Source organism: Limulus polyphemus, unplaced genomic scaffold (genome assembly GCF_000517525.1).
Source record: "Limulus polyphemus unplaced genomic scaffold, Limulus_polyphemus-2.1.2 Scaffold982, whole genome shotgun sequence".
Taxonomy (NCBI): domain Eukaryota; kingdom Metazoa; phylum Arthropoda; class Merostomata; order Xiphosura; family Limulidae; genus Limulus; species Limulus polyphemus.
The window spans coordinates 226828-239853 of NW_013666592.1; the positions used below are offsets into that span (position 1 = coordinate 226828).

At 30.3% G+C, this 13026-nt stretch overlaps 1 protein-coding gene and 1 long non-coding RNA gene across 4 annotated transcripts in view; one reads left to right on the forward strand and one right to left on the reverse strand.

Annotated features, from left to right (window-relative positions):
- The window catches only part of LOC106461541 (chromatin accessibility complex protein 1-like), an 8110-nt gene extending 5411 nt beyond the window's left edge, over positions 1–2699 (forward strand). The window contains exon 3 of the mRNA XM_013921372.2: positions 557–2699. Coding sequence (XP_013776826.1) covers positions 557–648 — 92 coding nt within the window. The 3' untranslated portion in view covers positions 649–2699. The remainder of the gene's footprint in view (positions 1–556) is intronic.
- Positions 2700–7052: 4353 nt separating this feature from the next.
- LOC106461539 overlaps positions 7053–13026 on the reverse strand; it is a 15863-nt gene continuing 9889 nt past the window's right edge. For 2 of the 3 annotated variants that reach the window (XR_002611003.1, XR_002611005.1), the window contains exons 2-4: positions 12024–12158; positions 7844–7954; positions 7053–7322 (exon numbers count right to left, since the gene is read on the reverse strand). This is a non-coding gene — a long non-coding RNA (uncharacterized LOC106461539). The remainder of the gene's footprint in view (positions 7323–7843; positions 7955–12023; positions 12159–13026) is intronic. The other variant, XR_002611004.1, reaches the window with a different exon arrangement.

Genomic DNA, 13026 nt, shown 5'->3' on the forward strand with positions numbered 1-13026 from the left:
TAATAGGGTTGTGATCCTAAAGCTAATGTTGTTTACTATTAAGCATCACTTTCTTACTTGCTGTGGTTTGTGGGTGTGTATTGATAAAAAGTCATAATATTTGATCAAAAACACCTTGGCTGCTTATTTTGTTTTACCCACCATCCTACCCCAAGTTGGACAAAAAATGTGACCTGGTAACTAATGAATGAATATTTGCTGTAAAATTCTTATCAATACTATAAGTGTAGCTACTAGTTAGGCTGCCAATTTTGATTTCATACTTTTAAGTTGCATGCTCAATCTTTTTTTGGCCACCCCTTTTTTCACACTTAAGTGTTTTGGATTAGATTGTCTTATGCAAGCTTTGACCTGATTATAATTTTAGATGATAGTACATGATGAATTATAAAATAATGATGAATTTTATATTCATGACATGCTAGTTAAAATATACTAAAATTAGAGTTTTGAAGGCTTTATAAGTTACCTGTGGACAAAGTTATCAATTTCAGACTTGTCTTATTTATAGTATATAGTTTTTGATTTACTAAATATTCTGTTCATTTTCTTTCAGATATTGTTCCTCAAAAAATTAAAGCTAGTGAATACCTCAATATTTTGAAACAAGTAGAAGAAGAAGAAAAGAAATTAGAAGTTGATTTATGAGAAGTGAAGAGTCACAATGCTTTTATATATAATGTTATTGATTCAAAGTAACTTTATGTTGTTAATAAATATTCTAGTCCAATTATTATTGTTTAAACACTGAATATAGAACTAAATACAAGACACTTAACTATCTTATCATAATTTCACTACATACTTTTTGTTTTAATTTAACTTTATGGGTATTATGAATATTTTTGGATATTTTATTAGGAACAGCTCAGAAAAACTTATTTATTCATGTTAGAAAGTATTCCTACTTACAGGATTTTTAAGAATCCACTGCTCTAGTTTATTGGCAAAAACAAGGATATTTCATTATGAACTTGCTCCATTTTATTATTCACACCAAATTTCTTAAAAATTTTGAAAACAGTTCTTTACTTTTAATGTCTTTGAATATTTCAAAAGATAACCTGTGAACTAATCATTACAGAAATGAACTTTGAGCAGATATTGAGCCACAAAATGACTGGAAACTTTAATTATATGTGTGGCTTACAAGCATCACAATTTACAGATTCTCTTTCAGTAAAAACCACAAATTGTTTCCTTTTTTCAGTCTTATTTAACTTATTTTAACCTACGTGTGTGCTGTATAATAAAATAAAAAGACAAAAGTTCAAGCTTGAATTTTTATTTCAGTAAGAACGCTTAGCAAAAAATAACTGAATTTTATAACTTTCTGTCAGACTTCTCATAGACGAATTTTAGATTTTCTGCATACATTTCTTTTTATATCTGTCTAAAACAGTTCATATTGTACAAAATCCATCCTACATTTGTAGAAGTTAGGGAAAAGATGACTGAATTAAAAATGGGGTAAAGAATCATTGCTCAACAGTGAATTTAATATCTTGATGTGTACTGTAAGAAAATGTATATTCTCTGAAGATTTTTTCTATGGTATTTGAATAGAAAACATTTAAATATTAAAGCTGACTGACAGAGAAATTATCTTTTCTTATGTTTATTAAATTAGGCAAATCATTAACTTTTGAGTGGCTGTTGTTCCACAAAATGTGAGCATAACTAATTTGAAACAAACAACACATCTAAATAGAAAATTTATTTTGTGCAATGTTTTGAGTAGGTGCCCTTCGTCAGGCAGTGAATACTGTATTGCAATGAAACTAGATTGAGAAAGAAATGTTGAAGGGTTAGAAATATATTGTACAGTTTAAAAAAGAAAGAAAAGCTAATTTTTAATTATGGCATACTTACAAAAATCACAAACTAAACAAATATGGAAAATTTGCATACATTAAAACATACAAGCAGATAAATAGAGAAATTATACATGCCAAAATAATGGTTAATTTCTTTAACACAACAAATATGTAAAATTTGTATGCATTAAAACACACAAGTAGATAAATTGAGAAATTATACATGCTGAAATAATGGTTAATTTCTTTAAAACTACAAACATGTAAAATGTGTATGCATTAAAACACATCAATAGATAGAGAAATTCTATCTGCCAACATAATGGTTAGCCTCTTCAGCACTTTCCATTTTTATACTAAAGTTTTCTTTGGCAAAGTGCAGAAGAAAAGGCTAATCTCATTACAGTTTAAAATATTGGAAACCATACAATGTCGGGGATATTATTGCAATAACTCTATAGTTTATGAGCAAACACTAACACCTTCCCCAAAAACTTAAGGTTTTTTCATTGATTAAAAAGCTTAATATTTATCCAATCAAAAATCTGATGCTTGAAAATTAGGAATGGTATGAAAATTGAAGAGGATTTTACAGAATATTTGGACCAAACATTGGAATTGCCTTTCATCTAGCTTGTCAAAAGCAGTGAAATAAAATTTTTTGTAGTATTTCAAATTTGCATTTTGTATTCAATCTAAATTTGTCACCAGTGTTTTTCTATTCTTTGAGGTATTCTGACTTGCATTTTATAATATCTGAGATGGTAGATTTTTCCACTTCAAATGCAATACCAAATTCTTTCAGAGACTGCTTTGAAGAGATTTGGACTGATTCATCACAGCAATTTAGTTTCATTCTCAAAGTATTTAATACATGTATATGCACAGAAAAACTAACAGACAGATAAATGATTAGATGAAACAGATTCACTGGTAAGCAAGCCAATGTTTTACTCTGAACATTCTAACATCGAAATCTCTTATAAGACGTGAACACAGCACTTTTCTGGTGTACAGTTCATCATTGCATATCAAGTGTCAAAAATTACATTAATATCCCAATAAATGTATTACAAGTTACTTACTTACAGTAAAAGCTGCAACTTGTAATAAAATATACTTAATCAGTAAATAAACTCAAAATGAAACTATTTATCCCAACAATTGTTTACTCAAAAATTATTTTAAAATTGATAATTTGTCATTTTAATATTTAATATAATTCACAAACAAAAATAATAAAAAAATACTATCATCCCTTGAGAATATAATTATTCACATTTTTGTTTTCCCACATGTTTTTTCCTCCTCTTCACAGAATTCATAAGGAGCCTGTTACATAGCTCTTACCCTTTTATAATCTCACAGAATGTCACTATTTTGGAAACAGCTACAGGTATAGTTTAAATACCATGGGAAGGTGAAAAGACAAGGCTGAGGCATTTAAACTTTTATTGAATATATTTTTGTTTTTCATACATTATGACAATAATATCAGTTTAGGGAAGTGTGTATTAATGTAATATAAGTATTTTTTGTCTAAATAATTTCTGTGCTTAAGCATTCTTGTAGTGCACAAGTTTACTTGATGCTGCTGTCAGTAGACCTACCTTGGATCAGTAATTTATCCTCTTTCCATACATATGAAATATATTTAGCCAATTGTATCGAGTCAGTGCTTTATATACTGTTATATTAGTTGTCTGATTATACAGCATGTTACTGCTTAATGAGCTACAAGTTGAATATGTTACACTAAAGTGATTTCGAATATGCAAAACAGCAAATCACAACACAGCCAATATATATAAAGTCATGGTGGAAGGGCAAGTATTGTAACTACATTTTGACATGATATGTTGCTATGTGATTAGTTTTATACCACCAAAATTTAATCACTTTTGGGAATGGTACATAACAGTCCTTTCCAACACAATATATTCAACTTAGATTATAAAGATGTGTTCAGGTCAGAGATTTAGAATTTCCAAGATGAGGATATCCCTTGTACTTAATGACATTGAAAAACAAAAGAATATGGATCACCTTGGGAGTACTATGACTAGCCAGGAAGAGACCTACAACAAGTTGTACCCACAGCCCTGGTAAGCAAAATGCAACATCTTTTGACAGGTGACTGAAAAAGTGACATGTTACTTACATGATATATCAAAGAAAAGAAGACCAACTGTTGAAAGCTGTATGAATTATATCTAGCCAAGAGAAAATGGTAGTGTGTGGTAACAGTTTATGTATATCTTGATAAGTGTAACAAGTCTCAATTCATTTTGTCAATTGGTGAAAAAAAAAATTTCAAGTAGTACAAGGCCTGTTGTAAAAGTTGTTTCAAAGGGAATCATGATCATTGTTGGATACTGTTTTCAGGAGCAAGTTAGAGATCAGGAGACTGGATACAAGGGTCAAGATGAACTCTACTTGCTGTCAGACCAATGATCTGGACCATTTGTATCACACGGAAATACTGGCTTTGTACAGAAACAAGAACAATAGGATATAAGTTCACCAAGATAAGGCTTCCAGTCATACCTCCCATTCAGTTGTTGTACACCTCAAACAGCTGAATAATTAATGAGTATTCATGCTATTCCATTCAAAGCATACCAGTCAAGATTCTAGTTGTACTGCCTATGAATTTATTTTTGTTTGTGCCATTGAAAAAGGTGCTGGGAAATCATCATCTTCATATACTAGATGGATTATGGAAGGCTAGCAGGTATGAGTGGTGTGCTAATAACTGAGCTTGTTGCAATAGAAACTTTGCTGCAAAGCTATTGTCAAGATGTGATGTTGTCAAACAGAACATGGTGGAACATAGCAACATGATCTGTAACAACATGGTGAGGCTCAAATTCAGGCCTTTACATTTGACAGGTGACATCACACTAATACTCATAAGTGCCTGTAAAATGGGACTTGCAAGGCTTTATTAGTCTCCTTCAAGTCTGTAATGATGGTCATTGTTCACGCAATCAGATATTGTTTGTTTACATAGGACAAACCCACAGATAACTTTACGTGACCCTGTTAGCAACTACAATTCTGGTACATTAATTTTAATTGGCCTAAACTAGCAATATTACAAGCAGAGTAATACAATGTTTTCAAACTATATAGTATTATACAGACATCCAAAATTTATAAATGAGAAATTAAGTCAATTTGTTAAAGTTTAAATTACAAAATTGGTTATTAATTATTAATGAATTTATGTTCAACAGTAGCTTTTGCAGTGCCTTTTGATGGAAGTCAGGCAAGAAAAACTGGTCCTGAAAAAGAACTGTTTTTCATTAGAACAGTCAAACATGGTATACCAATTTATTTCCGTGTTGCCTTAAAGTGCATTGATAGCTTTGGTGATGCAGATGTAAGTAATCTAAAGTGGAGCATTGATGATGTATTCAAAAGTGATGGAAAGGTTTCAATTTCAGAAGAGAAATACACTTACCTGCTAGTTTCAGCTATAGTTAATGGAACCTCTATTAGTAGTGGAGTTTACAAAACTGAAAAATGACAATTACCTTTGTCTTCTAGGCATTCACAGCATTTCCCATAGAATTGAACTGGCATTGAAAGATAGTGTATCTAAATCATTTGCTGATGTGAAAGACTTCTCGATAACTATATATTACTTATTCAAATGATCTGGAAAGCTCAAAAGGCACTTTGCATCAACTGCCAGTGCATTTGGTGTGCAGCATTTTAATTTTCCCAAAGGACATAGTACCTGATTTGTTGCACACCTAAGATATAGAGTAAATCATTTACTGAATTATTGAGTAATTCTTGCTTGAGCAATAGAGAATTACCTTGCCAGTTGCAAGGAGAGAGTAGTATTGGCTAAATTTCATGAACTCTTTAAAAGACAAAAGACCAATTTTCTGTCATAACGTTGCTTGCACGAGGATGTGCTAAATGCATGTTCTATTCTGTCTGTGCAGTTTGAAAAAGAAAACATTTTATGCTATCGAGTTCTGTCTATGGTAGAAAAAGTAAAGCATGCCTTGCAGAAACTCGAGGAATAAACTTAAGGTACACATTATGAAAATCTTTTGAAAACGTTGGCATCTTAATAGCACTTTGCTTAAAGCAGGGCACCAAAAAACACATAACAGAGAATACACTACTGTCAGTGTCAACTACAGGCTAATGAACAATACAGACTGTGCTGAGAAAACTGAGAGTTACATTCATTCCAAGTGTACAGTCTTGTCTTGAACCAAGATTCTCCTCATTTGTGAATGAACTTTATCAACATGTGTTTTGGATAGATCCAAAAAACTGCAGTAACACCACCAGGTAAAATGAATGTTTAGATTTACTTGCAGAGCACTTTTATGAGACAATAAAAATGTACAATTTTGGTAAAACTAAGATAAGCTCAGAATGGAAAGAATTCAAGAGAATGGTTAAGTACTACAAGAATGGAGTCAAAACTAAGTATCTCTGGGAGTGAGTGCTTCTGTACAGAAGCAAGGAATTTAAGAATGTTTGCTTGCTGATGGAAATAGTGCTCTGCAATAGGGTCCAGTAATAGTGTTGTAAAGACAGAGTTTAGTCACCTTACCCACATGCTCACAGACCAAAGGCTTAGTTTAAAATATGTAACAATGAAGAACCTTCTGTTGATTAAAACAAATTATTTTCAATGGACACATGAAGAAAAGGAACAAATACTGGCAGCAGCTTTAGAGAAGTTTATGGCAAAAAAAAGGAGGAAAAGGAAATTTGATACAAATCCTTCTAACATGTCTGTAGAATGTGCAGCCAAGAAATGGAAATCAGGCATGTACAATGAAATTGATTCTGTTGGTGATGAAGATTTAAGTGATCCTTTACGGAGATCATGATGAGGATGATCCAAGCATGTCTAGTAGATCAAGTGATGAGGCTGAAACAGATGAGATTATTTTTCAAGAACTTATTACACAGGAATCATTTGATGTTGACACTGCTGATGGAGATAATTTTCCTGTACACAATATGCTCCACTAGCTAACAGTTAAACACAAACAGAACAAAATTGGCACATACAAAGAACTATTCAAAGTAGATTTACTTCAAATTAACTTGATTTTTTTTATGAAATGTGTGTTTATGCAAGTCTGTGACTTTTAATTTTTTTGAACATGGTCTGTTTGATAAATGTAACTGGTGTATAGAAGTTTAAGTTTTATTTATTCACTATTGGTGGTACTCTTCAGGAACCTACCACCATATATTGGACACATTTTATTTTAAATATTCTAGAGTATCACTTCTTAGAAATGCAAAAGCATAAACATTTATAAATAGAGCACAACTTAAAATTCAAATGAAATTGATTATATCTCTTATAACATCACCATACAAAGAATCAATTTATTTCTTGGTTGCCTCTTCTTCTTTCTGGAAAGCATATAATAATTCTGCCTTCTTTTGCTGGATCCTGTCTTCACACTTTTATGGGCTTCTTTTACCTTCTGCCTATGTGCCTCAGCTTGATCACTGGAATAAGAAAATGAAATTAATATTCTGGTATTACTTTTCCATTTAAATGCTGCATTTATTTCACAGATAAAATTCTGTTTGAAATTTTAATGTTACTTTCAAATATACACAAGATTTTTTAAAAAAGTATCCTAAGAGGATTGTCATAAACGATTTCCAAGCACGATTACATGTAATGTTCAATTTCAATTTTTTTTTTGTCAATCAAACCTTTTATGTGAAACTTGTAATTACAAGTATGTATGTATGTATATATATATATATATATATATAGTTGTATCTTTGTAGATTTTTTAACTACTATTATCAACTATTAAAACATGAATATCTCCATAGCTTTATCTAACTGGCCAATTACACTAGTTTCTGTAAAAAGCCTTAATAATATGTTTAGTGTTATGTACTACAATACAAAGAAAACTTTAAAAGTTTAATTTTTTATTTATTGGACACGATGCATCCAAAACAACAACAGTTGGGAAACATTAAAAGACCAATAATTAATGGTAATATTGTACCTGAACATTTTCATCCTGGTTTTCTCTGGCTTCTTCTTATGAATGAACTCCATTAAAACACATTTGTTCTTGAAGACATTACCTTTTGCCTGCATGTACAGATCATGGTATCTTAACAGAAAAAAATATTATTATCTGTCATGAGTAATTTGATTAGCTTATGTAGTCATCTAAAAAGTTTAATATTCATTAAGGTGTTAGAATGGGTCAACTTTTTTCTTTAGTTTAATTTACTTTGTTGTACTTCAGTATTTCAACAGGTGTTCGGGAGTACTAAAAGATGTCTAGAGTATGAAGTATACAGCAAAAAAAAAGAAACAAAGTATGAAAATTCTTCTTTTCTTTGTTTTGTTGCAGAATATTTTTGTACTTGCCAAAACTGCCAATACAGATTTCTTTACTGAATATAGAACTCTCCTACCCACGTTTGAAAATTAGGAGTAAAGTTTTCATACAACAACTTATGCATAATTATAGTCGGGCTATATTATTTTATATAATTAGCTTTAATTCAACTTTCTGTCAAACTTGTGCATTTAATTAATTACATTTTAAGAAAAGCAGAGTATAAACCCTCATGACAACATAAATATTACACTTGCAATTATTTCTTCCCTGATGTAGTCACAAGGATAGCACTTGACTTACATGAAGAAACAGCAACAATGCATGAATGACAAGCAAGTCAGATTTTTTGTGTAAGGGAGCACAACTTATTTTATGCATGTGACAATTTTAGGTTTCTTAATTATATTAGCAAAATACACTGAAGCAAAAATATTCATACGTCTTTACAAAGAAAGGTTAAACTGTATTGGCTTTAAAAGTAACTAATATTTGCAATTTTTAATGCAATTAAGTTTTCTGTTAACAGAAGATGAAAGAGTGTAAGGTAATTTTATTAAGTATTTGTAGAATCTGCAAACAGATTAACCCTCTCAACACAAGGCTGTTCATTTTGACCAACCTTGCAATCACAGCTCTATCTATCCATTAAACTAACTTTTAATGTAATGAGTGTGTCTTTAAAAATTTGGCAAGCTTTTCATAAACATTATAAGTCTTTTGTATTTGATACTTAATACTATCTGTGAATTTATGGAGTTTGATTCTGACTAGTCTGAGTGAAAGATGATTTTCATGTTCAGCTTAAAAATATTTTTTCATTATTTCCATAATCTCTAAAATCTTCTAAATTAATATCAAGTTTCTTTTTTCCAGTAAAACTTCATATTCTATCTAATATATCTTATTAAAATTTCATTTATTAACTATGTTTTGATGCCAAGTTTATTTACATATATTAATAGTAAAAAAGTTTTATTAGATTTTGATTGTAACTCTGTAAAAAGTTTATAACATACACACTTTTATCTACCCTTATCCACAGGGTTAATGAGCAACATAATAATAAATCTGCAGTAATGACAAACTGAAATTAAATATCTAAAACAATGTTACAAAAATCAAACTTGCCCCTCTCTCTCTCTTTTTTATTATTATTACAAAAAAGGAAGTAAATATGTAACACACAACAGTATTGAAACATCATACAATTAAAACAGAGAATGGAAATGCCCATGATTGAAAGGTTTGATTAAGCCATGTTAGTTTCCCACTGGAAATTCAATACTTGTTACACAGTGTAAAATGCATGTTTGAAACATAGGCTTGCCATCAGGAATATAAAGTAACAGTGTTTTAGAAACAGATTAGTTTTAACAAGTACAAACTACAGAAAAAAATTTAATTATCTGGATCAGTAGTTTTCTCAAACTTTTTCAGGCTTGCATATTAATTTTTGTGTAAACTTTTTTTGAAGCACAAATCCAGGTCTAATTGTAAAAAAAAAACCTAGTAGAAAATATTAGCATTTTTATCATTTACACAAACTTGAAGGATAGTATTGTTTTTTCTGGCACAAATGAAAAATATGTGGTGCAACTTTTATCAATTTGAAGGAAAGAAAACTTTGGTGAGTTTATGGAGGGCAAGGATACCAGTGTATACATTTTATGGGAAGATCAAATTGGGTATATTACAAATTTAATAATCTTTACATGAATTTTTATCACATACCATCAACATTGGCTCCACATATAGTTTTAGAATCACTGACCTAGATAAATATCTTGCTTACAATACCAAAGTGAATAATGGATTTAATGCACAAAAAGGCAACTAAAATTATATCTGGTTTATAATTATTTAAACTACAAGGAGAGGCTTTAAAGTTCCAAGCTTGATTTCTAAAACAGGGGACTTCAGGTGTTCAAACTCCTAGAAGTTAGATACTTTTCATGTAGGTGGTCTGTTTGAGTGAAATGAAAAGAATGGGTATTCAAAATTGTTCTTGAAACTTTTTAATTGTTACAAGCTATAAATCTGTGGAATGGTGTGGTTAGTTAGTTGTTGTTGTTTTGTTTTTTTGACAAGGCCAACTGATATCATTAACTTTAAAAAAAAATTGTATGATCTTTCCCATCAACTCCACAAAATAAAACTGAAGTTTTTATGATTTACAGTTTATTTTTGGTGTATATTTTATTATTAAAAATTGGCGTGGATAAAATAAATCTAACAAAATCATAAATATATTGTATGAAACTTAGGATTATTTCTTCTTTGTGATCTATTTGATGTAGAGTTCTCTTTCGTTCTTATACACATTGTAGATTTTTAAACTTCTAGTTATTATGTCTGTTTGATATATATATGACTGTTTAATGCAAGTATTATGATTTAGATAGTTTAAGTACAGTGCCAGTGTTATGATTTAGATAGATTAAGTATAGCACCAGTGTTATGATTTAGATAGTTTAAGTATAGCATTAGTGTTATGATTTAGATAGTTTAAGTACAGTGCCAGTGTTATGATTTAGATAGTTTAAGTATAGCACTAGTGTTATGATTTGGATAGTTTAAGTATAGCACCGGTGTTATGATTTAGATAGTTTAAGTATAGCACCAGTGTTATGATTTAGATAGTTTAAGTATAGTGAGAGTTGTAAATTTAGTTATATCTTTTACAGGCGACAGTTTATCACAGGTTTGTTTACATAGCTGTGTGAATCATACATTGTGTAGTTCATATGTTGTGAGTTGGTGCTTGTGGTATCATTGAATCATGTTATTAGAATCTTCTAAGTTTTTCTTGTAGTGTGTGGAACATTCTGGGCCTTGGTCAAGCTACAAATACACATCCAAAATGTCATTTGTGTTAGTCAAGTTATATATATAGATAGATCTAGACTGTGTGATTGTGAGTTTAGCAATAAAGAGCATACAGTGACAATTTTTAAAGTGAAATTATCACAGACTGTATTGTAATGCAGAGAAGAATAATTCATCTTGTCAAATTATGTTCTAAAGTAACTGAACCAGCCAGTGTGGACTTTGATGAAAAAGAGACAAGTATTTAAAGCTCTGGATACAAATGTGATAACCAACAGTGTAATGAACATTTGTATACATGTTTGACTTGTTTTAATATATTATTTTAAAACAAGCAGACTATATGCTGTTTGTTTATTGTTGAAATTTATCGCCAACAAGTCACAGACAGCTACTGTAAAGAAGCTGATAATGCCAGAAGAATTTCATGGTCACATACCTTCAAGTAAACTAAGTATATCATGTTTTTGTTTAATGCTATGAAAAATTAATTTTTTTGTTACTTTCCTCAACTGTTTAGTTGAAGTAATTACTTTAACAGTTATTTACTTTACACAAACTCCTGCTTATAATTTGAAACTAACTATATTTCAAGGTGGATTATAGTCTTGGCATAAGATCAAAGATCAGTGGGGGATATATTTGAAATGTGTACATAATTCTCAATGGATTATACAGGCAACTTTGGAAAAAGAAGATACAGTGAGATATATAATGTCTATTTATATTACTTTGGACAGTGTATAAGATATGTTATGGCAAAAATTTCTTTCATTTTAAAATTTGCTTAAAAATTTATAAAAGTACAAAAGAATTATTTTAATTTTTCAGAAATCACTGAAAAGCTTATGAAAAAAACAAAGATCTCACAAAAAATTTAAACCATTCTAAAACATACAGGTGCCTGTCAATTTTTTAGTTTTTCTATATTCCTTTAAAAGGTGCCATAAAACACACATTCTACAGATTCACACCAGTTTCTGAGACATACAGGTATTAGCAGTACCTTTCTTTTTACCAGGACCACAATGACTGCCCTTGCAGTGAACTTCAAAATTCTTTCTAACTCTGGTTTGAGAGTGCACAGCCACACATTTGCGAATGACAAGACCATCCTTTATTAACTTATGTACATTCTGGCCTATGAATGGGAATAAAGAAAACTGTTTTTATCAGCAGCTTATAAATTTTCTTTACACATATTACAGATTTTTAAGGTACTGTAAATTACAGAAGTTTCACAGTTAAAGATATCATAATAATACTTAATCTGAAGTTTTCAAATTTTGTTGAATTTCTTTATGAACAGAGGTATTGTAACTTTTTACAGGTTTCATGGAAATGTTCTATATTAATTTATGCTCCACATGTGTCACACTGAGTTACTTATGTAGCCTTCCCTACACTCAGACATGATAATCTGACATTCACTTTTTACTATGAAGAAAGGCTGAAAAGCACTTTTCATTAAATATTCACCACATGATACAAGTCCTGTCCCCCTTCACACACACAAAATAAAAATCTTAACCTACATAATATACTACTGAAAAACCAAGTCAACAATTTAAGAAATATAAATTTTATAGTATCATTGAATAGCAAAAGCTGCAACACTACTCTTTCATTGCTGCTGTTGATTGTACTGAAAGCTAGAGCATACACTAGAAATTCGAATATAGCATGTTTCTTAAGACACTTCAAACTATGTTAGCATTCTTATTTCAAGTACATAACAATATTGGTTGATACATTTAACCTTAACTGCAATTTAATTTTTATAGCAAATATATACAAATTACAGCTGATTTCCATGATGCTGACACAACCTTTAAGCCTTTACATTTGAATCTGACAAACGGAAAAAACATTTTAAAGTTTGGTGAGAACTTCTGGTGTTAGAATTTTAGGGGGATGATAAACAAAAACCCATATTTAAAATAATTATACTGTTGCGTCAGCGAGGTCACGTGACTCGTTCTCTCGAACCTTCGGGAATTGTCGGGAGA